Raw genomic sequence first — 23201 nt, 5'->3', positions numbered from 1 at the left:
AGACAAACTATTGTCCACTCATCTAAAATAAAAGAATAAAATCAGATATTGTAAGATACAAAAAGAGAGATTTAAAAAAAAAAAAAGAAACATTCTTAGCTACACTTTAGAGGGGCGGTGTAAAGACCATGAGGTCACTTGGACAGACAGACTGTCGTATCCGGTCCTTCAGGTCCGGGGTGAAGAGGAGCATTTCAGACTCAGCTGACTTGACCTGAAAGATCCAGAAACACAAAATAATAAAGTACGATTCAACAATGCAAGGAAATCGTATAAGTAATTGTCATTTTTGATCATGAGTTAAAAGAAAAACTATTTCAAAGTGAAAGTGAAAACAGCAATCACCTCCCCTGGAGATACACTACATCTGTTTGTCGGCTGGAGGTAACGCTCAAAGTCCAAACCGGTGATCTCCTGAAAGTAAGAAAACGTTTTTGTTTTAAAGCTAGATAAACCTTTTTAAAATTATTGGCATTCTAGAAAGGGTAGAAAATGTGTTTTACCTCGATAACTGAGCTGTCCGGAGTCTGACAAACAGAGTTCTGGGCCTCCACAGCAGGAGGAGGAGGGGAGGAGGTGGGTGGCTTGTTGGGAGTTTCACAGGGTGACAATGTGAAGCTCAGAGACGATGAGGGCTCAGGGGCCTCGGGGACCCGAAGAGGGGTTTTGCACAGAGAGAGGGAGAGTCTTGGAGAAAAAGCGAGCTCACTATTGACTGTGTCAGCTGGTTCTTCTTGCTCCACTACAAAAATAGATGGAAGTGGAGGCTCAGGTGTGGCCGTGCTTTCCTTCACAGAGACTGTTTCTGATTGGCTTGCTTCAGGCTGGGGGGCGACATCTGACAGAACTTCCCTGACGGGTGTGAAGCAGAGTGAGACATTTACAGAGTTCTTTCTGTTCTGAGACGACCGAGGAGTCCCTCTCTGAGACACTTGTGCTGGTGTTTGTTCCAGGGTGAGACAGAAGTGGGCGGGAGTGTGAGCGGGCCTAGCAGGAGAGGCGGCGGTGGCGGGAACAGGGGTCTGTGCCAGAGCCATGGATCGACGAGTGACTCTCCTGGGTGAGAGGAAGTTGGAGCAGGGCGAGGCCTGAGGGAGCACGGTGGCACTGAGACGACTGGATCTCCTCACTGAACCTACAGATATGATTATATGAATGACACAGTTTTAAGGTCGGAACATTGGAGCTGAAAAAAGGGGGGGAAAACAGCTAAATAAAAATCCTTCCCATACCTGGTAGTTTGGCTGGGCTCTCCACCTGGAAAAAGCCTCCATCAAACACCATGGTGTCAGCCTGGTTGGCCTCTGCTTGAGGCTCCTGAGATTTTTGACACAGGTTGTCGTCATTATTCCCAGCATCCTTTGCAGCTTTCTCTGCCTCAGCTGCCTGCTGCTTGGCTTTCATGGCTGCCTTGATGGCAGCCAGACGAGACTTAGCTGCTGCTTTGGTTCCTGAAGGCTTAGCAGGTGCAGCTGCCGGTTTCTGAGAAAAGACAGGAACAAATGATTCAAATTCACACTATGACACTAAAACTGAGTAAACGCACAATAACCTGCTTTCTTAAAGGTCCCATATTATGCTTTTTCTGGTTTTATATGCTCTTTAGTGTGTTTTCCAAGTGTCCTGTGCATGTTTAGGCACACCTATTTGCAAAAAGTCCGCGGAAACGCGGCTTCTCCTACGTCCTCCTGTTAGCTGTAGCATTAGCTGCATGTAACGCTCGGTTCTAGCCCCCCTCGATAAAAATTGTCAGTGTGAGATCACTGATCTAAGCCCATTGGCTCGTTGTGGCAAGCCCTGCAGCTCATGTTGCACGCCCATTAACTTCTGTAGCACGCCCACGATATGCTGTAGCCTGCCGTAGCACAGTAGTGCTAAGGTGCTAATGTTTATGCACCCGGCACTCGGAGCCAAAGTGGCTGAGTGACTGACCAATTACGGCAGAGCCGACAGGCCGACCAATCAGATCAGACTTAGACAGACTCTGACTGTCTACAATGGGTGTAACACCCGAGTCCCACTGTCTGTGATGTTTTCAGAGTCCTATCTTCAGTTTGTTTACATCGTTGGGACGGCCGGCTGACTCCTCCCCTCACGTATAAAAGTTGTTTAATTGAGGGACTAGAGAAAAGAAGAATAACATACTGTACTCACTGCTTAACTGTGTTTCTAGATCACGCTCATTTCAGGTAAATTTACATGCAGTGTGAAGATACCAGCATAATAAAGATCGCTAGCATTAGCATGCTAACACAACAATGCAGCGCGAGTTGTTTTGGTTTCATGCTGGTGCTCAAGGGCGACATCTGCTGGATGATTTTTTTTAAAAAAGCATTTAAAGCCTTTTAAAGCGAGCATCGGCTTACAATGAAGTTTAAAAAAAAAAGGTCTATTTTCCTCACCTTCACGACTTTCCTCTGTCTCGGTGGCGGCTTGTGCTCCTCCACCCACCCTCGGCTCTCTGCTTCTTTCAGAGCATCAAACTTCTTGTTGACGTCTTCTACCTGAAGAACGTTGTAAAACAAATACAATAATTATCCTCCAGCTTATCTTTTGTTTTGTGTCTGACACACCAAGTTGTTCCTCATTAATGAGGCGCTCACCTGGTAGTACACCATGTCCCAGAATCCCTGCAGGTCGGAGCAGGTTGTGATCTTCTCTCCTCGGCCCAGCTCGCAGTCATCCACCAGACCGCTGAACTGCTTAAAGCGCTCCTTCATCAGCAGCCTCGCCTGGCCGACGACTGTACGTATAGTGTCTCTCACTAAACAGACCAGAGCAAGAAATACATCACACACACAGTTCACCAACACGTTCTTAAATTAATAAGATACAGCCACACATTTAGGACGTCACTGTGCACACTCACTCTCCTCTGGGATGGATTCATCCTCCACTTTTGGCTCCCAGTGTTCACTCATCGTCGTCAGTCCGTTGGTCTCATTGGATATTTCTGACCTGAATCATCCACAATTAATAACAAAATAATCTTAAAACTTGGAATTGAATAAAAACACAAAAATAGTTGAACAAAGGGGTCTTGATGACTTTTGGCCACACCCCCCTTGGGGCTGTTAAGGTACTGCAGGTTGGCAATAGATGTGTTTCTCTTTTTTATTCCTTCAATGCTTTTTTCCTCACACTTGTAATGTGTAGGGATTATTTATATGCACTGCAGCATATTTATTGATGGTAATGAAATAAAAAGATACTGGTTAAAACGGCATCTTAGTCACACGTGCTGTGTGAGATGTTTAGGAAAACGTGTATTTAAATTTAAAAAAAAGATACGCTACCTGAAGTATGGAACGTCATGCTTGGATTCCAGCGAGCTAACTGGAGAGGGAGGGGCCGCTGTTGGAGATGAACGAGGAGGAGAGCGGCGAGGGGATTTAGGAGGGGACGGTTCGCTTGCCTCAGCCTGAGGCTCCTCGTTGAACGAGGGGGCTGCTGGGACATTGAAGCTGGAGCTGTACAGGAAGAATGGAAGTTTTAATCTTACAATCTTTAGTTTTTAAGTAGCCCGTCTGAAATAAACCTCCAGTACCCATATTGAGCTGGAATGAAACAAAAGAAGAACAGAAAAGCTCTCCAGTGTTCTAAATATCTTAACAAAACTGTTTAAAAATTAAAAGAGAGAGGGATATCACACACAAACACACCTCGGTGTGAGGAAAGCGTCCGCTGATCGCGGAGTAAGCGGCTCAAACTTAAAGGACGACAATCCATTGGGAGCCTGGAAGACAAAACCATCAGGAGCGAAAGAAGACGGTTCTTCTACGGGATCGACAGCCGGGACAGAGTCGAGCTGAGCTTCATCCACCATCATGTCCTCCTCCTCCTCAGGACAGGGTGCCGGGCTGGGCGGACATGGTTTCTCCTCAGGCTCCTGAATCTCAGGCTCCTACACAAGACCAAAACAGAACACTTATTAATTTACCGATCACATTTATTGTTTAGCACACATTTGTTAAAACTCAGAAACATGCTCACCTTAGGCTCAGCAGGCTGGGCTGCGTTGGTGACAGCTGCTGCATTAATAGAATGAGATACAGAGAAATGGTGTTAAGGGGTTAAATTACATCCAATCATTGCTCACTTCACAAAAAGGTGATACCAATTTTCACACTTTAGTCATTACCCCCTGAGTTCACTCTCTGGGTGGGACGTTTAAATGTTGTCCTGCTGGGTTGCAGGTCGTGAGACTTTTACAGAATCATAAACATTTTCATCAGTTCACCGCTTCTCTATGAATCAGGGACTGAAAAGACAACGGATTACGAAATAATGAGACTCAGGGCAGCAGTCTGGAGTTTAAAGATATTTGATCAAACTTTATCTACCATCAGATGAAACCCAAACATGAGCATTGACCTACATTAGTATTAGCTATATATACACACTATGAGCTAGGAAGTGGCATAAGGCTGTTTTTGATCAGCTCATGGTTTTATGAATATGTTCTTTACCTTTTATATACAACACAATGTCCCTTTAGATATTTACTCTCCACTACCTTTTTGCTTGTTGATCAACTGATCAGTCTGGATGACGTCAACAATTTGTCTGACAAACTTTATTTAAATGACATAACGTGAACTGATTTGTGCCAGATTTTATAACTGCACTTGAGCTTCCCACCCTGAGAGTGTGACATCAGTGGAAAATGGCCGCGGTGTGATTACGGTTAATTCAACAGCTCTTTTGAGAACATTATGTGGTTACCTTTACAGTTCCTTTTTCTGTCAGAAGGGGGAGCCAAAGGGTTGACAATCACTCTGCTTCCTGTGCTTCTAACATCTGAGTACAAGGAGACATTCAAAATGTTTTATCTTTTTTTTTCTGATGAGCTACAGAATCCGGCTGTTTTTAGTCAGTATCTCTGGTGACTTTAAAGTTTTATGCTTATGAAAAAAAAAAGTTCCTTCAATCGTAGCTGTGTCTCGGTGTGTACCTGCAGCCGTGTCCTTGGGTTTGTCTTTCACTGCCGGAGCAGCTGTAACAGGAGGCCTGCTGGCTGATCTGGAGGCTCGTACAACAGGCTCCACTACGGCAGGATGGCAGAGAGGCACAGATTGAGATGCAAATCAGGAAACACTATCGGGTGAAACCAACACGATAGCTAATCTACAGACCCAGTCAGGGGGCCAGGATTTCCTTCTCATTAGTTACCTGCACACACTTTGGTCTTGGTCGCAGGCGGCGCGGTCTTTGCAGTAACTGCCCGTGTCCGGTTCGATTTCTCCGCAGCAGGTTGAGCTACAGGAGGACCGAGAGGTTTTGATCTAATATTCAACAGAATTAGGGGCACTTCATTTAAAATAAAAAAAACAATCATTTACCTTTTCTTGAAGCATTTGGATCTTGCAGCTTCAGAGGCTGCAGAAAAACAAAGTGTATGTTAGCATCTGGTTTTAATAAAAGGTAATAAGAGAGCAGGTTTGTGAGGCATGCCAGATAAAGTTGTACCCTTTGCACTTCCTGCTGCTGCTTCATCGACCGGGTCACTCTGGTACTCTGGGGTGGAGCCATGTGTAACTTTGTCTGAAAGTAAAAAAAGTTGATCACATAGTCATTCAAATGTACCCAGCACCAGAGAGCTTTCATTCTTGTAATAACTCTTGTCACCATCTTTTGTAAATAGAGTAAACCAGTTCATTCCTCTCTCACCTCCTTAGTTCTGGTTGAGGCGCCTGGGACCAGGGGCAGAGAGCCAACGACAAAGGTGTCCTTAGGATGATAAACGCCGGTCTTGAAAACCCCTTTCCGCTCAAGTTCTCTCCTTTCTTTCTCCTTCTCCAGAGCTTTACGCTCCTTCCATCTCTCAAGCTGTTTCAGTCTCTCCTCTACAGCCACGTCTGCAGGGAAACAGGTGTGGGGGCACAAATAAGTAAAATTGTTGCATTCAAATACTACATTTTCCTATTGTACATCTTTTCAAAAGGAACACACTGATAGCTGCTGTAACCTGAAGAAGTAGGATCAGTGTAAATGTAGTTTTTTTTTATTTTAAAGATGCAATGGAAACTGACTCCTTACTTTTGGCAACTTTTGTCTTGTTCAGAGTCTTCTCCTGTATGATCGACATGTTGGCCATTGCGATGGAGGCATCCAGTGATGAGACGTCGAGCTCCGGGACCTGGTCAAGCTGTCTTCGAGAGTTCACAGCCCGGTCACGGTTCTCCTTCTGGGACTGAGACCTCCTGCGGGACAGTTTTACCCTCAGCATCGACACACTGGTGTCCCGCTGTCGCAGGTGAGCAAATCGAGAGTCCATGTTCAGGTATCTAGATTTAGCGGGGAGGTGAACAGAAGATGTGTCGTTAAGCAGCTGTTGAAAGTGCATAACTCTGGATGTACACGCATACAAATGAGAAACTAATCTCAACAGGGTGTTAAAATACGTTAAGAATCTTGAACCGAGGCTGGAATGAAAATAATGTGAGTTCTGATTGATAGGACTAAGTCTGAACTGTGACTTGCATCACTACACCCTTAACAACATAAAAACAAAAGACCTCATACAGAGATAGATACACACATTTGATGCAACAGTTCAAACACCAAACAAATATTTAAAGCTCCTCAGAAATGAACGTTTGATCCAGGATTAAGCTTTAAACTCAATTTCAGGATCTAATGGTGTACACAAGAGTGTTTCAGTCTGACTTCATTAACACATAGGACCCTGTAGCTCAGGTTTGAGGATAACTGTTCATATTCACTGAACTGTGGGCAGTCTTAACCAACTGGTATGGTAACTGGAACTCACTATTCAGGACTCCAACGTGTCCTAAAGGGCATTTACCACTCAGGACACTAAAAGAAGCAGGTTGTCTAAAAATTACATACAAGCAATCTACTTAAATATCCAAACTAAATGATCATACCCACCTCCGTTAACGCTTGATATAATAGTTTCATTTAAAGTCAAACTTCTTGAGTGTAAAGGAAACAGCGTTAACTCTGGAGGTGTGTCTCGTCTCTAGTTAAGGTTACAGATATTTGACGTCTGTATGTTATAGACACAATCAAAATACAGAAAACGTCGAGGCGAACTTATAGAGATAAAGTGGCCAACGATATGATTCACAAAACAATAACTAATAACGTTATAAAGATGGATTAAAACAGAAATGCCACATCTGGTACTAAATAGAGCTGTAATGTTTTCTAGGCCTTAATGTTTGTTTTCATTTCCACCACTCACTGGTATAAAGTTATCAAACTGGAGCCAGTAAAACTTCAACACGGTGAATTAACGACAGTGATGTAATGTTAACAGGTAACACAGTTAACTACACACGGTGAATTAACGACAGTGATGTAATGTTAACAGGTAACACAGTTAACTACACACGGTGAATTAACGACAGTGATGTAATGTTAACAGGTAACACAGTTAACTACACACGGTGAATTAACGACAGTGATGTAATGTTAACAGGTAACACAGTTAACTAAAGGAAGACACAAACTAACCGTTTAGTTACCTGCCAGATATCCTGTAAGGCTAATTAGCCCAAATATAATATAACATCCGTCTTACCTTTCTTTTATTCCTAAAACGACGTTAAACAAACAAGCTTCCTCTTCTTTGCGTCCAGAAAATAACAAAACTCACTGCACGACGGACGAGCTGAACTATTTCAGCCTGAACAACACAACAATCATGGCGGGTGAGGTTTGAAAATCTTCTTGGGCGACGCTGATTGGCTGGAAATCAGAGCGAGTGGTGAGCGCCGATTGGTTGTTGTTCTTCTTCTGATTGTTTTTGTGTGGCAGAATGATTTGATACTGCCCCCTAGTCTGGAATAGAGTAGTAGAGCCGTGTAAATTTAACACTTCGCAACAAGAAGCTTCCTCTGTTGAATTCGTCTCATGTTTTGTGATGTTTTTTTTATCCGTCACATCGTATTGATAGGGATGTTTATTCTCAATATAAGCTGATATTACAGTCTATGAAGCTGATATGTGTTTAATGGTTGTAACTATACAAAACCATCCAAATTATCATGGTTTTATTTATTATTATTGTCAAACATTTAAATCAGGGATGTCAGAGCTCTATTGGGTCGGGGGGGGTGGATTTGTTCAAATGAGACCTCAAGTGGGCCGGACTAATTTTGCCAACATCATTATAACTCAACACATAGATATATAGGCTAAGGTATGATTGTATAGAAAACTTTAACATTAACATTAAGCAGAGGGGTTAACTCTGTCATTGCAAACTGCATGTTGGCATATGGAAATGTTTAAATGTACCACATTACAGAAGACAACATCAATAATTATGTTTTGTTTGAGATTATTATATTATGTTTTAATATTGCTGTTCAAGGTTGTAGAAAGTTTGACACAGGTTATTCTACCTGCCCTGGGATCAGTGCATTAGAGAGACAGAGAGAGAGGGGGGGGGGGGAGAGAGAGAGAGAGAGAGAGAAAAGAGAGAGAGAGAGAGAGAGAGAGACAGAGAGAGAGAGAGAGAGAGACAGAGAGAGAGAGAGAGGGGGGGAGAGAGAGAGAGACAGAGAGGGGGGGGGGAAGAGAGAGAGAGAGAGAGAGAGAGAGAGGGGGGGGGGAGAGCGAGAGAGACAGAGAGGGGGGGAGAGAGAGAGAGAGAGAGACTCTTTAGATGTGTGTGTGTGTCAGGCCACAGCACAGTTTGCACTCGTTAAGGTTCATTACAGATAAAACCTGCTCACATGAATAAGTTGTCACAAACACACAGAGTGTCTTTGATGCATCTTCGGGTATTTTAGTGTGAGGCATTATAAAATGATAACATGTTTCCAAACCAACAGACTAGAATTGATCCTTCAGCGTTGATCACTGCAGTCTGATCAGCTCCGTGTGGAGTTCAACTTCTTCAACTAAGTAAACTCAGTTAAACGACATTTCATGAGTCTGGCTGTCCGTTCTTCTCCGTGTCCGCACTATCGTGATCTAACTCTGTCTCTGACTTTTTATGCGCCATCAATCTGTGTCATCTCCGTGCGCAATTCAAGGAAGCATTTTAGCGCTGCTCCTCGGTTAAACCAGCAGACCTCTGTATGATCGGACAGCCTGTGCGTGATATCGTTTTCAGATAAGAATGAAATGTTCAGTAATAGTTATATATTTACAGTCTGATGAAAGCTGGTGATAAAGGCGCAACAGCAGTCTACTGCATTTAGAAGTGATGCCACGCTGAAACTTTTAGATGATCAACACGTTCACCTCTGGGTGACCTAAAAATGAACCATCTGTAAATAAAATCAGTTATTATTCATTTTAATTTACTGTTTTTACAATAAGCAGAGGTAAAACTAGTCGGGAGATGCATCAGGCTCAACGTCTGGATGTGTGGAGACGGTCTGGGCCGTTACACAGGACAGAGATGATTGTTTTTTATTTGAACGAGCTGCTCTTTGTGGCTCACTCCATAGGAAGCTTTGTTATTATCAGCCAAACTTTTGTTTTCCATCAGTCAAGACAGGAGAAACTGCTAAGAAGTGTGCACAGAACCGAAGACCGCCAGGATGCGCGCGCAATGCAGCAGAGTAAAACTGAAGAAATATCGCTCCTTCGACCTCTCTTGAAAACCTGCATTCTGTGTCACCTGTCTCAGGTGTTCAGCCTGTTTTCTGATGTGATGTATTACCAGCGTAATGCAGGAGCAGCTCGTGATGCTCCCTGCTGAGAAAATAGTTCAAAGTGCCCCGTTTCATTAATATTCCTATCATGATATCAACCTTTACGTTGCTCATTATAGGTTTTAATACAATTCGGGGAAAATACGTATTACAAATATTTAATTTATAAAAAATCTCAAAATATTTTTCAATACATTTCCTCCTTCTTCCCAAAACGTCTAGTATGTCTGACATCCCTGATTTAAATTATTTTGTTTCTCTTTTTTCCACTCCAGTGCAAATTAATAAAATAAAATAAGCATAATTTCAAATTAGTTTTTTTTTTAACAAGTCTATCTTACTGGGAAGAGTATTTCTGACAGAGACTTGATTTTATCAGTTTTATTTGTTGTACAATCTGTGATTTACAGTCCTGGCAAAGCAAGAGGGCATATTGACAAATTGGATAAAATGTTTGGATGCCAATTATATATATATTTCATAGTTCTTTACAGTATTTTTCTCTGTTACTGAATATGTTAAAAATCATCTATCATTTCAAAACTTCAAACATTAAACTAGAATATCTAAGTTAGCCCTCAAATTACATCTTTGAATCTTTTCCTACTTTAGCAGCAGAATGATCACAACAAATCCCCACCTTGTAACAATCTTACACAGTGTATGTCTAGAACTTGATCTACTAGAATGCCATGATTTTGTTTGGGAAAAGGAGTCAGATGTCAGATGAAAATAATGGCTAGTACTAGTACTACATCTAAAACTATTTGCAGGTTGTCCTTAGCTTTTACTCGATGTGGATCTTTAACACAAAAAAAAGACATGTCTTACACTTGGTCAAATTACTTCTTAATTTATTTAAAGTAAGTGCAGTCCTTAATAAACTACAATACTTTTGAAATGATGACATCTTATTTGAAAACTATCTCTGATCATCAATGAACCTGGAGTTACTGTTCTGTGCGTGTTGTTTAAATTAACTTCAGACATTGTCATGATGTGTTCATTAAAAAAAAATGCATGAACAAACTGCTGAAAGAAATCGAATGCAAGAGTAAACAAAATTCTACAAATATGTACAAAGAAAAATGACAGAAAATAAAGTACATGTACAGTAAAAATCTGGATTTACACTTAATTACAAGAGAAAATTACAATTCTTATAGGTTAAATTAAAAAAAACTTGGTGAGAAAGCTTCTTTTTTTTTCTTATATTACAATGCAATTATTGCATTACACTGATGCTGTCATTGTACCCTGCAACAATGACAGTTTTTAGTGTGCCGAAACAGTCTGTGTGTCTGTTGCATCAGTCCAAGAAGAAGATGTTGTTGAACTGCGTCGCACAAAGCCTCTTAACCTCCTCTGCAGCGGGGAAAAGACAAAAGGGCATAAAGGGTGAGGCACCGATTAGGAATGGAGACATAAACATGGAGTATCTATTTTGGCCATAAGGACACAGTTTTACTCATACCCAGGGGGTGCAGACTCACCGTTAACTTCAATCAGATTTGCGTTTTTCTGATTCAAGATCACATACAGTTCTCTCTGGTCTGACTTCTTACCGACTACCCAGTAGTCTGTCATAGCTTTAACGATGATTTCTTCATCTTCATCCACCCTGGGAGACAGATAGAGTGTAATTAGCACCATCAAATAAGGGTAGTTATCACATTTACAGCATGTTTCTCACTGTATTTGTGGGCCACTCTTATTCAGCATTATGTATTTACCAACATGTACATCAACACGTCATACAAAAAGCCCTGACATTTGCATATTTCTGAACGTTTTCATCAAAAAATGACCGTCAGGCTGTTAAGTTACTGTATACAAAACACTACGTTTAAAGGGATACTTCACCTGTTGAAACATGAATCTGTATTGACATTGGGTCATATATGTAGTAGAAATGTGAAATACATGAAGTTGGTGCCTTTTTGACCAATAAAAGGCAGAAAGTGTCTTTTTGGCTCATGTGGATGAAAGACAACAACTCCCAGAATGCACAGCCCCCTCCTGTTCCTCCATCAGCCTCAACAGCTCGCCGCTATATCGCGACTCGTAGAGATAGCCACGAACATCTGATTAGATCACAAGACCTTCAAAACCCCCTTCATCCATATCAGTTTGAAGTTGAAACAGAGCCTGTTAGCATAGCTTCCAAGCAAGATGGTGGACGCTGCTTTTAGATTCTGGGCGTGAGGTCCCACCCACTGATCTGTAATAGGTCTGTAGCTTCACTGGGTCCCACCCCCCTATGGGCGGGTTGAAAACATGAGGAACTAGCGATGTCGTTTCACCCCCTCTAACCAAAGCAGCCTCCAATGATGCAAAATGACGATTTTTGCATCATCGGCGGCTCCTTTTCAGACAAGAAATACAGAGCTTTCCCATCTCAGGGGAAAATGAGGGCCGGATGCACGACCATTCAAAAATACTTTTAGGTTTCTAATGATACAAAGCTTAATGCAAATGGGTGAAGTATCCCTTTAACATTGAAAACACCCAAATATCTTATGACAGAAATAGCACTGTGGGTTTGCTTTGAGCTGAGGGCAGCATCTGCACATAAAGAGGAACTGATCTCGCTCCTGGAACAAATGATCCGTGTGTGCTCTATGTGTGGATGCCACAGCCACAGCATGCCCTGCAGACTGAAAACAGGGCTGTCACATGACGACTACAGTCTCATGACTGTTTGAATAGATAAGTGAGTTTACAAGATAGCCGGGGCATCACATTACTTATGAAAAAGACAAAACTGTTTTCAAATCATGTGAGAAAGGTTGAGGCTTCTTAGTTCAGCATATTTTCACACTCCACTTTTTTCTTTCTTTTAATTGGAAGCCACTGTGCTGATTTGTGGTCAGTCACTGTGAAAACTTGTAAATAAATGTCTGGAGGCATGTGGTGAAGATACAGATACAGCTACAGATTTAAAAAGCCTGCGTTCTCTGCGGCACCTGGCAAAGTCGCAGTTGATGTCTCCCAGGATCTTCATGAGGTCGGGATGGACGGAGGTGAGGCAGACGCTGGCGGTCTTCCTCATGTGGATGGTGCTCTTCTCCGCCAGGTTCATGTGGTTGAAGTAGATGAACTTAAACTGGGGCTCCTTTTCCGGCCTGAGGGGACAGAAAATGATCAATGCATTTGTTAATAAATGTAAATAAATGACACTCTGCTGTCCTCCTTGGTAAGGGGAATCATACAAGGAGTAATTACCACAGCTAACCTGACAACAGTGCTGTAATTGCTAGAAGAGTGTGTATGCATGCTGACTTCTATCTTTGCTGTTAATTTACAGTCCCAGAAGACCAAATCAGGGCAAAGGCATGAATGTGAGCTGAGGATTTTGGGACGTTATTATTTATTCAGAGGATTCTTCCGTAGCGTGATTAAAAAGGAGCCCATCACATTATCTGGGCCGGGGGAGTCCGGTCTTGGATTACAGGCGAGGACGTCTCCATAGCTAATGGCCAGGGTTTCAGGGACAGCAGACCAGGATGCAGGTCTGAGGCCTTTACAGCTACCCTGCTTGGGTTACATCTAAGTAGTGTGCCCCAATGATATCACATGGTGCCAGAGTGTCATCTATCACTGCCAGCCAGGCAGAGCTGCACACAAAAGGATTGTCTGCAAACTGATGACAAACAATAACAGAGATACTGTCACAGCTCTTTATGCTGCAGCTGCTCCGATTCTTCACCAGAATGCAACTAACGATTTTTTATTTACTATGGATAAATCTCTGGATTATTACCTCAATCCACAGATTGATCATTTGGATTTAAAAACAATGCCCATCACAGTTTCAGCACCCTCATAGTGATGTCATGAAATTGCTTCTTTTCTAACCAAGTATCTGACTTAATGTCAACATAAAAACATTTTTAGCGAATAAAACCAATAAAACAAGAACATTCGTCCAATAAAGAGGCTCCATTTGGGGATATTTGGCACATTTTACTTGAAAAATAATTGATTTAAGAAGTAGCTATACATATATAATAACTTTTATGTCTGTTGTGTATCCTTACTGTAATGAAAATATCAAACACTGTTAAACCATTTAAACAAAATGAGCACAGTAAGTATCAAGACATCAAGAACTGTGTACACAATCTGAGCCTCAGTAATCACACGGTGTGTGTCAGTGAGTTGTCATTTAAGGGGTGTGGTGGATTTTCTCTACTGACCCTGATATCCTGCGGTTAATGGTGAACTGTTCACATATGTCAGATGCCAGCAGAGTAAGCTGAGGGCCCACCAAGCCGTCTAACTGCTCACAGAAGTCCCTCGTCAGCTCCACAGAGGCTGCAAGAAGAGGACAGGAGAGTCCTATTTTAGATGTATACAAACTGTGAAATTGAAACATATCAAGAAGAATAGCAAAAAATAGTGAAAATGGAAGTTCCATCCATCTGTTGTGGTGGTCGGTGCTTACCATCGACCATAAAACAGGCTGCTGCACTCATTGCCTGTAAGAGAGCAGATCAAAGCTGTTTAAATGTGGACTCAGGTCACACAGGTTAGAAATGACATTACTGTGATGGTAAACATTTTGGGAGCGGCTTCATCATTTTAAAAATTCAGCTCTTTAATCCCTAAAGTCTATATCATTTTATTGAGCGGTGGAAAATGACATCTTTAATCAGCTGTTCAAACACAAATCCTGCAGTCACAGTTTATAAAAATAAAATTGTTCCTCTTTTAAAACATGAAACACGTTGTCCTAGAAAGGACTGATTACTTGTGTACACGTTCCTGAACTAGCAGATCACTTTTTTTTTTACCTTATAAACAATCAGATGCAGCTCCTCGTAGCCGTCCTCTGTGCTCACGAAGATTTTTGGAAATCGGAACTTGGCTTCTGGATCTTTGAGATTGGTCGGTCCTGTTAAAAACCTGGAAAAAGAAGTGCAGGGTTCATATTTTAAGTATGGCTGTGAAAGTCAGTATTTCTTTTTCTGAGACAACCATTACAGAACAGGGTTCAAAACAAAAAAAGAGCTGTAATGCCTACAGTGCTGTATAAAAAGAGGAGCCTGAAGAACAAAGGAACACACATTTTTAAAGTCTGCCCAAATAGTTGTGTTTGAGAAGAGTCCACGAGTGATAATAACCATATCAAGAAAAGACAGATAATAGAAGGAGGAGAACTGAGCATGTAAAAAACAGACGAGGAAAAACAAAGTTTCTGAATAGCAACTGCATTCTTGTGTTACATATTTTATCAGAGCTTTGACCTCTCTGAGGTTGATAACATTGTTAAGCTGAAGTCCCAAAAAATGGAAAAGCTGCTCTCCCGAATTCGGAGCAAATTCTGGGTACCTGGTAAAGCAGCCATCTAGTGGAGCGGAAATCCTAACAGCTGTTGGTGAGTGGTAAGAGATTATACAGATGTCAAAGGAGTTTACCCAGTTTGGCTTTGGAAATTAAAAAAAAAATACAAATGCATAATAAAGGGCATGGAAAATTAGCTGGACAGAAAATGTAACCCAATCTGATAAACTGAATCCAGGCAATGAACTGTGTGAAAGAAGAAGCAACATGCTTGTGAGTAATGTAGCCATCATCTTTAATACTTGGGAATGTAGCCCGTTTAAGTCTTTGATGAACTGCTTCGAAAAGGCAGAGCCGATGTACGTAGTGAAAAACAGTCTGCCAGTTTGTTCACTTGGTTCTTAGTTTGCATTTCAAAAGAAAGCCTGTGATTCATTCAAATGCTGAGGTTCTCAAAGGTTGATTCCCTTTAAATTGAATTACCCGGTTAAGTGGGAATGGCAGCATTATCTGAAATCTGGGAGCAAGCTGTAAAGAGTTTGTTCTTCTCAGAGTTAGGAAACATCTTTGGACCATGTTAACAACTAGTCCCAAAACTGATACCTGTGTTGTATCGCTATAAACCTCCAATTTAGCCTAATGAGGTAAAGTGTATCAGTAATCAACAGGTTTCAGTCAAATAACCATGTGATAACAAACAACTACAGTCCATTGCTAACAAAGGATGAAACGTTCGGCAAACAGAACAAAACACATTAACAATCTGTATGATTTTAATCCTACTGGTGCCTGAGGGACACTTGGTAGAACTAGAAGTTATAGCTAAGGTAAATAACTCTTTAACAGGAAGGACAGAGTGGTATGAAACACCTCTACGTATAACTAGGCATGCATCTACTGAAGGGGAGTCTGGAGAAGATACAACTAAATATACCACTGTATCATCTGCATAAAGATGCACTTTCTCTGTATCTCTGTAACTCATCTAAAGCCAGACAAACTTTATTTAAAGTACTTTTTTCAGAGTTTACTGGAGATTCTAAAATCTCAGAGAGGGAGGGGGTCTTGTAGCATGGACGTACTCGGTATATTTGAAAGTGAATGTGGAATTTGGAATGTGGTGTTTAAGGAATTTTCCTTAAACACCATCAGCATTTTAAACTTTTAGTAGATAGACCAAACCTAATCAAGCTGTTAGCATGCTAATGCTAATAATAAAAATAAAAAAACAAGCCTTCAAATGGACCAGAGAGTATTCACTACTCTTCCCTTCATGACTGATCCAAAGGAAGGGGCCCCGTGCTCAACAAAGACTTCACTGTTGTGCCCGTTAAACACTGGATTCCAAGGATGCCATTTACTATTAAGTGAAACCATTTGCACTGAGAGGCATACGTGTGTGCTCCTCTAGTGTAGCTTCAACAGCAGGACCTTGAAGAGCATCTGTAGCTTCTCCTATTTTAATTTAACCATGTTGGTATTTTATTGGTCTGTTTGCATTATGTATATATTTCAACTCTACATCCACCTAAAGCTGTAGTGCTGTTTCCTATCCCATGACCGGAGGCCAGGCGTCACACTGTGATTTCTGTACCTCTTCAGAACTCTTGACATGAAGCAGCATGCAGACACACGTTTTGTCAGTCAGCAAACACTGGAGCAAACTGTCTCTTGTTACATATGTATGTAAAGGCTGAAGTGATACTCTACCTACTGCTCTCTTACTAACATGCTTGCAATGTTATGCAAGGGAGTGCACTATATTTTGACAGCAAGCAAACCTTATTAATGTGAGTATGTCGAAACCAAATGATGCATGCAAATGTAAACATTGATGTGCACTCTGCTGTCACAGGTTTAATGCCTACTTCTAAACTGACATTGCATAAAGAGACATATGAACAAAAATACAAACTACTCGTTTCATCTTTCTCTGCAGAAGAAGAAGGTACACAGATACTCAAAGTTAGAGACTTACCTCCCATAGTGCAACAGATTCCCTGCGACCTCTGGCCTTAGAGGAGAGTCTCTGCCAGCCAACTAAGGAAAGACAAGAGTTGAAGGCTCAGAGGAATATTCAGTCATCTTGTTGGTTCTGTTTAAATCATTAATTTAAAACACATTCTTATATTGTTTGATATCAGGAAAAGGTTTCAGATGTCACACTGTTGGTTTTTACGTGGTTATGTCATCAGAAAAATGCTGTGCTGTTGTTTTCTAGATAGCAGTGAGCCTCTTTATTCTATTCTACGTAATCATCCCGTCCTCATTTTATTTCCCACACTTCCTTCAGCTTTTTTACATTTTACTATCTCTCCTGCACTCCCACTTCCTCACCTCTGGTTCAGAGTGTCTGGGAAACAATGAAGTGGTCAGGTACTTGTACAGGATCCTCATGTCATCTTGTTCCAGTCCGCTCCTGCAAGACCCAGCCAAAACGTAAGAATAACATGTCACACCTTCAAAAACTTCATGCCACACCTTATTCAAACTGCAAAAACAAACATGTGGATAAGTGCAGCATTTTCCGTGTGCTGTCAACTAATGAGTAATGCTCAATGACCTGGATGTTAAAATGGCATCACATAGTGGTGGTGATTACTGTTGAGCTTTGGCAGTAAAAAGGTACTGTGATGAATAGTGTGCACAATGCAGGCACTTAATTTGGACATTAATTAAAAGCTCTCCAGATCAAACAGCTCTGGAGTAATTTCATTAGCAATCATTTAATCCCTCAGTGTGTACACAGCCAGCCAAGTGGCAGGTGACATGTCAGGAAGCACATTAACTGCAAAGAGGATTACAGGTCGTGTTTGAAGCCACCTCTGTTTGCCCAGCATGCCTTGCTGAGTGTGTACATGTCAGTGCTGAGATTTTACACTTGTAGAAAAAAAACCATGTGGGGTTATATAAGGTTGTTGTGGACAACAGGAGTGTATGATACCACAAAACAATCGAAACCACAAGTGGATTTCAGAGACAAGCACATGGATTTAAGTGATAAGTGTGTGTACCAGATGAGCTGGTCATTGTAGAGAAAGGCTGTGTATTTGATCAAACTGAGGCTCTCCTCCACTCTGTTGACGAAGGACTGGATCTTCAGGTAGGTCATCTTGTCCAGTGGGAAGAAGCTGATTCCTCCAAACACATCCAGCAAGTCGCAGGACTGCAAGTGCAGAGTCTGCAGATACTGTAGAGCCCAGAGTGAGGCCACACAGACACACAGAGGCAGAGAAACACCAGAGAGACACATGAGAAGGGAAGGTGAAAGGGTTTTAGTTGAAGAGCTCCGTGCTTTGTTACAGTGCAATAAAGTCAAGAGGGATAAGAAACTTTGACTGATGCTCTGCTCTGCGTCATCCTGAAGGAAGCACTGACATTGAACCTCTTACAGGCACAACAAACCCCTCTCTGTTTCAATCTGTCTAAGGGTTACTTACCGGAGAGGGAATCCTGTGTCAACTTCTGGAGGGTTTTTCCTCATTAGGAATTCATTTCTTATACTTTTACTACTGATCAGTTTACGCAGTGTCATTCTAGGACATGAAGCAAGTTACCAGCTACAATTCTGTCAATGCCAGGTCAAAATATGCTAGACATGTAATGAAAACATATGATATGACTTCATGTTCAGATTTGGACAGTTTTTTTTTTACCCTGTAGAAGAACTTTTCAAGTTTCTGAATGAGCAGCTCAACTCCGCCAACTTCCATCGCTCTGCCAAATGTGCCGTTGAAGAGCTGCAATACAACGAAAACGAATAAATCAATAAATAAGGGTACTCATGTATGAAGTCAAAGGAGCTCAAAAGAGAACATGCAAAACAAAAAGAATATAAATGCAGAAATCAAAATTGGGGTAAATAATAGAGCCCGACCGATTAATCGGCCAGCCGATAATATCGGCCGATATTTGCATAAATAAACACAAGAAATTATTTAAAAACAGAACATTAAAATGACAATAAAAATTAAATATGGAAGAAATATTGTAATATTCTAACATTCACTTCTATATTTATCTATTTATTATATTTAGGGCTTTTATTAAATGAATAATGGAATAAGCTCCAAACGCAATGTAAATATATGTGACATAAAGAACAGTGTCCAATGAATCCATGCATATGATACCAAACATACCTTGTACATGCTGTAGCATTGTCTAACCACCGCACCATAAACTGTGTCCTGCAGATTAGAGAGGGCACAGTGAGTACAACTTTAAACTCAAGGGAACAAATGTTGGCGAGTATCTGTCAGCACTCACAAGTATTTCCTCTTCCTGATATTCTATTGTCGGAGGTTTGCCGTCTTTGTTTGGTTTCTCAATCATCGGGTTTCGAACCACCTGAGGAATGAAGTTTGAAATTCAAAGCGCAGATAGAGACGGGTTAGAGAGCTGATGCTGCAGTTTTACAAAAAAAAAGAGTCAATGACGAACAAGTGTTGTAAGCCTTGGAAATACCATGACTATCCAGAAGCTGTCCTCGGGCTCGAAGAAGAACTGCCGGTTCTTCTGTGTGTGCAGAGATTTCGCTGGTTTTGTTGGGCAGAATGTCCTGGAGGATGGAAGATGTGACCATGAAAACAAAGGAAAGACACTTAAATATGTCTCTTTATACATCCGATATGTGTCATTGTGTATCTTGTGAGTCATTATCTTCTCCTGAGGTTCTCATGGAATTCATGCTTTTTGATTCGTTTGCAAAGCCAGTCAAACCAACCAATGAGGTTGAAGTGTTTTTAGAACTGCTGACCTACAATATTTTACATATGTCAGAACGAGTCTTAATGATTAATAGCTATAACATGTTTTGGAATGATTCAGTCCAGTGTATAGGTCAGGGTTCAAACGCTTCTCGTCTACTCTTCAGTTTTGACTCCAGTCTGACATTTTCCACCAACTTCTCTCTGAAACAAACCCACCTCTGACCACAAGCATCCAGAGAAAGAACTGTTCTTAGGCAGACTTCATAAAAATTAAAAAAAGTATTTCAGTAGAAATAGGAAGCGTTGTGTGATGTAGTCAAACACTAACAAAAACAAAGCGAACCTGGCCGTTTCAGAGGCCAAACAACGGAACAATTCCAAAATGATTTTTACCTTTTAGTAATTTCCTTATATACTGGTAATATTAGAGCCAAGGTTTTTATGAGAATTATACTTTGATTTTTGAAAAGTTTAAATCCATGCCAAGACGGCTAAACAAACACACACAAAAATCCACCAAGTGAAACAATTCAGAGGATTTTCAGGTCCAAACTCTTTACCTGGTGAACTGTACAATGGCTTCACAAAGGCCAACATTTCGGATCTTCTCGTTCTTCTCTACATCACTAGGGTGGTAAAATAAAATCTTCTTCTCTTCCTAAAATAAAACACATCCCATATTAGCAATGCAAGTGAAACATAAATAGGAAAGGAAACGTATTTCGCTTTTGAATTGGCACAATGAATCTCACCTCTCCTTCCCGGGGTCCAAATGAAGGGTTATAAATGAAAAAATTGAGCAGAGACGGTGTGAACTGTTTGTCTTGCATTCCTGAGGCCATTCTGGGACTGTCAGAAAAAAAGATTAAACAATTAAAAGATGACAAACTTACATTAACATCTGCCTTTCATTATAAAAAAATCATGCTTTACCTAATCATCAGCATTAGTAGAACTTGTTTCTGGATTACTTCGCTTTAAAGGCAGTTTGGTTAGCATGCCGTGTGCCTGCAGAATGAAAACAAGTAAGATCACACTATGAAGTAAGACAAGTGAAATAATAATAAGCAATCATGTCTAACAGAGGGGTCCAAACATTCTGAGTAAGGTTGGTGTATCAGTTTGAAGCACTGAATGCAGTATGTCATCCAACACTTACCTGATTAAGTGGATCATATACTACTAATGACATGACAACAAACAGGTTTACATGTACAATAACATTCATTCATTCAATTCAAGTGACATTTTAAAACGGGTTCACACCAATACAGCTGATATGAGCAGATACTGGAGATGCACCGATTGTGACAGTCAGGGAAGAGACTGATGTTGAAAGTTTAGTCCATTAACCAATGACCAAATGTAAGACCAATATTGTTTTTTCATGATTTCTTTGTGTCTGTTTCAAACTAGGTATGAGATTTGATGCATTCACATATTTGCTAGTCGTCCCTCCTCTTGAAATGTCACAGGAATATGACTTACAAACAGCATATCACGGATCTCTCCCAGAGACGGTGTCAAGACTCTCACACTGGAACGTTTTCTTTCATGTGTGACCATGAAAACTAACAGTTTAAACTAGTTTATCTAACAGGTGATCCTTCTGAAATGCCTTTTCTCTTAACCACTAGTCAGGTTTACCAGCTTCATCTTGCCAGCATTAGATTGATGCAACACAACAGATACACATGGGCATCTGACATTGGTGCATGCCACACCATTTGCTGCCGTCTGTCAACATGGTCGATATCAGCGGATATTGGTGCATCCCTAGCAGATACCCTGAGCTGAAATATTGAAATTGGAAATGTCAGATTGGCACAAAGCTTATTCACTGAGTAGTGGTAAAGAAATGTAATAATCAGTCCAACCAATATATCTATCAGTCAGTATGGTTCAATAATGGATTGACATTGGAATATATGCTCTTACATAGAAGCAAATATGGTTTTAACATCTACATGTTATCTGTGTAGAAGTTGGAGCAAAAGCCACACATTATAAATATGTGTTTATTCCTGCTAAAATGTCTCTACTATACCCTCTAACTGTTTTGGCCATCTCTTTAAAAATCAGGGTCAGCCTTCAAAATCATATATTGGTCAGGCTTAGAAATAAACAAAAGTTCAATCATGCACAGAAATAAATTAACTTACAGGTGACTTCATTGAAAAGATGTGAAACATAGTCGACTAAGATATAGAGAAGGGTTGAGGCAAAACAATTCACCTGCACAACTGAAAAACAACCTTCAAAGTAGCAAGAAAGTCGAATCTGGCTCGTTTCTACAAAAATATTCAACATAAAACACTGATATAATCCTTATCAAGGTGGGATGTATTATTTCAGCAGCGTTGTATTGGATTGCATTAACTTCAATGAGGTGTATCTATCTGTTCACTTTGTGCATTTTAAGTACTTTGATAAATTCTTGGGGGGGGGGGGGGGGATTATTTATGAACGCAGTTGTCTGTAACCTTTTAATACTTTAATGGCACAACTTACTAGAAGCTAAGAGTACCCAAACAAATGCTTCTTATGAGCTTTTCCATGTTTAGCATGAAAGGTCTAAATCTTAACTTACAAATAATCTATCAGTCATAGATTCAACAGAAAAGAAATACGTGTTTATTTTTTTTACTTCAGAAAGTTACAGACTTGAACTGTGTTTTGCTGCAGCAGAGTTTGTTTACATGTTGTTTACATGCTGTTTACATGTCGTTTGTGACAGATTGTGTGTTGCTGTGATTCAGTTAATTTAACAACGCAGCTTTAAGCCGGTGAAGTCTCTGTGAGCGGAAAGAGCTTTAAACAGAAGCTGTTTTTGTAAATAAAGACTTAACAGATTAAACACAAGGTGACGTGTGTGGCTCTGTATTAACGAGTAAAACTACTTCAAATGAACTGCTAACAAACCAGCAAACAGCCGCTGTCTAGTTTAGCTAGCCGGGCTATGCTAGCAGAGTTGTGTTTGAGATCCAGGCGGAGAAAAGAGAAACATGAGGACAACACGACGGTAACACTCACCTTACAGAGCAGAAACACAACTCGTCCAGCAGCCTGTGGTTGTAGAGAGCGTAAATGATAATTTAAAATGAAGAAATGAAATCAATGATATGAGGAGATGCCGCATTATACTTCACATTCTTAACTTCCTGCTTTTGACAGCGCGGTGTCACAAGATCTTCTGTTCGGGTAAAATTGATTTCGAGCCAAAGAAAGGTTCCTATTCCAAACATAGGACATGAATTATGAACTGTAAAGAAATTACGACACGTTCTTTAAATGTGCAATTTGTGGGTTCATGTTTGGGCTAAATGGTACTTGGCATTGTGTAATTGACTTTTTTGCATAGAGGTTAATATTTCTCACTGCATTACATGAGAATAGTCATTCTTATATGATTAAAAACTAATGGAAGGCTCGGTTCAGTTTTCACTATAACCTCAAAGAATTATTGGGATGAACACTCCTAGTTTTTCATTCATGTCCTTTTATCTTTCTCAGCTTTCTAAGCTAATATATATAAACCTGATTCAAGTTTTGCTACATTAAAATA

General features: G+C 40.7%; 2 protein-coding genes across 3 annotated transcripts; both read right to left on the bottom strand.

Annotated features, from left to right (window-relative positions):
* Nucleotides 1–83: 83 nt before the first annotated feature.
* dlgap5 (discs, large (Drosophila) homolog-associated protein 5) lies at nucleotides 84–7675 on the bottom strand. 2 transcript variants are annotated; one of them, XM_020648141.3, is made up of 18 exons: nucleotides 7550–7675; nucleotides 6040–6287; nucleotides 5671–5858; nucleotides 5470–5544; nucleotides 5343–5379; nucleotides 5173–5259; nucleotides 4955–5047; nucleotides 4726–4800; nucleotides 3994–4031; nucleotides 3663–3904; nucleotides 3297–3470; nucleotides 2870–2958; nucleotides 2604–2764; nucleotides 2403–2504; nucleotides 1233–1482; nucleotides 504–1135; nucleotides 346–414; nucleotides 84–214 (listed from the first exon to the last, which is right to left on the bottom strand). In XM_020648141.3, exons 2-18 carry the CDS (start codon nucleotides 6275–6277, stop codon nucleotides 107–109), a joined length of 2658 nt encoding a protein of 885 aa, XP_020503797.2. In that variant the 5' UTR covers nucleotides 6278–6287; nucleotides 7550–7675; the 3' UTR covers nucleotides 84–106. The 2 variants fall into 2 exon arrangements, with proteins under 2 accessions (XP_020503797.2, XP_065805549.1); XM_065949477.1 differs by having other exon boundaries at nucleotides 3994–4028.
* A 2800-nt stretch (nucleotides 7676–10475) lies between these two features.
* Nucleotides 10476–22827, bottom strand: ccz1 (CCZ1 homolog, vacuolar protein trafficking and biogenesis associated). Its single transcript, XM_020648127.3, has 17 exons — nucleotides 22670–22827; nucleotides 20570–20644; nucleotides 20389–20485; nucleotides 20197–20294; nucleotides 19392–19485; nucleotides 19194–19274; nucleotides 19067–19114; nucleotides 18581–18664; nucleotides 17939–18114; nucleotides 17262–17343; nucleotides 16903–16964; nucleotides 14435–14546; nucleotides 14086–14119; nucleotides 13838–13955; nucleotides 12605–12763; nucleotides 11132–11259; nucleotides 10476–11003 (listed from the first exon to the last, which is right to left on the bottom strand). Exons 2-17 carry the CDS (start codon nucleotides 20581–20583, stop codon nucleotides 10948–10950), a joined length of 1443 nt encoding a protein of 480 aa, XP_020503783.1. The 5' UTR covers nucleotides 20584–20644; nucleotides 22670–22827; the 3' UTR covers nucleotides 10476–10947.
* Nucleotides 22828–23201: the final 374 nt, after the last annotated feature.

The sequence above is a fragment of the Labrus bergylta genome, chromosome 21 (genome assembly GCF_963930695.1).
Source record: "Labrus bergylta chromosome 21, fLabBer1.1, whole genome shotgun sequence".
NCBI classification, from domain to species: domain Eukaryota; kingdom Metazoa; phylum Chordata; class Actinopteri; order Labriformes; family Labridae; genus Labrus; species Labrus bergylta.
This window is presented reverse-complemented; position numbering and strand designations above follow the sequence as displayed.

Coding starts and splice junctions, on each gene's coding strand:
- ccz1 (XM_020648127.3), bottom strand. Junction 19,115..19,193: donor ATCAGGAAGAGGAAATACTT/GTGAGTGCTGAC, acceptor TCTAATCTGCAG/GACACAGTTTATGGTGCGGT. Junction 12,764..13,837: donor ATTAACCGCAGGATATCAGG/GTCAGTAGAGAA, acceptor CTGTCCCCTCAG/GCCGGAAAAGGAGCCCCAGT.
- dlgap5 (XM_020648141.3), bottom strand. CDS start 6,277: ATGGACTCTCGATTTGCTCACCTGCGACAGCGGGACACCAGTGTGTCG. Junction 5,545..5,670: donor CCTCAACCAGAACTAAGGAG/GTGAGAGAGGAA, acceptor TTTTACTTTCAG/ACAAAGTTACACATGGCTCC. Junction 215..345: donor GTAGTGTATCTCCAGGGGAG/GTGATTGCTGTT, acceptor TGGATCTTTCAG/GTCAAGTCAGCTGAGTCTGA.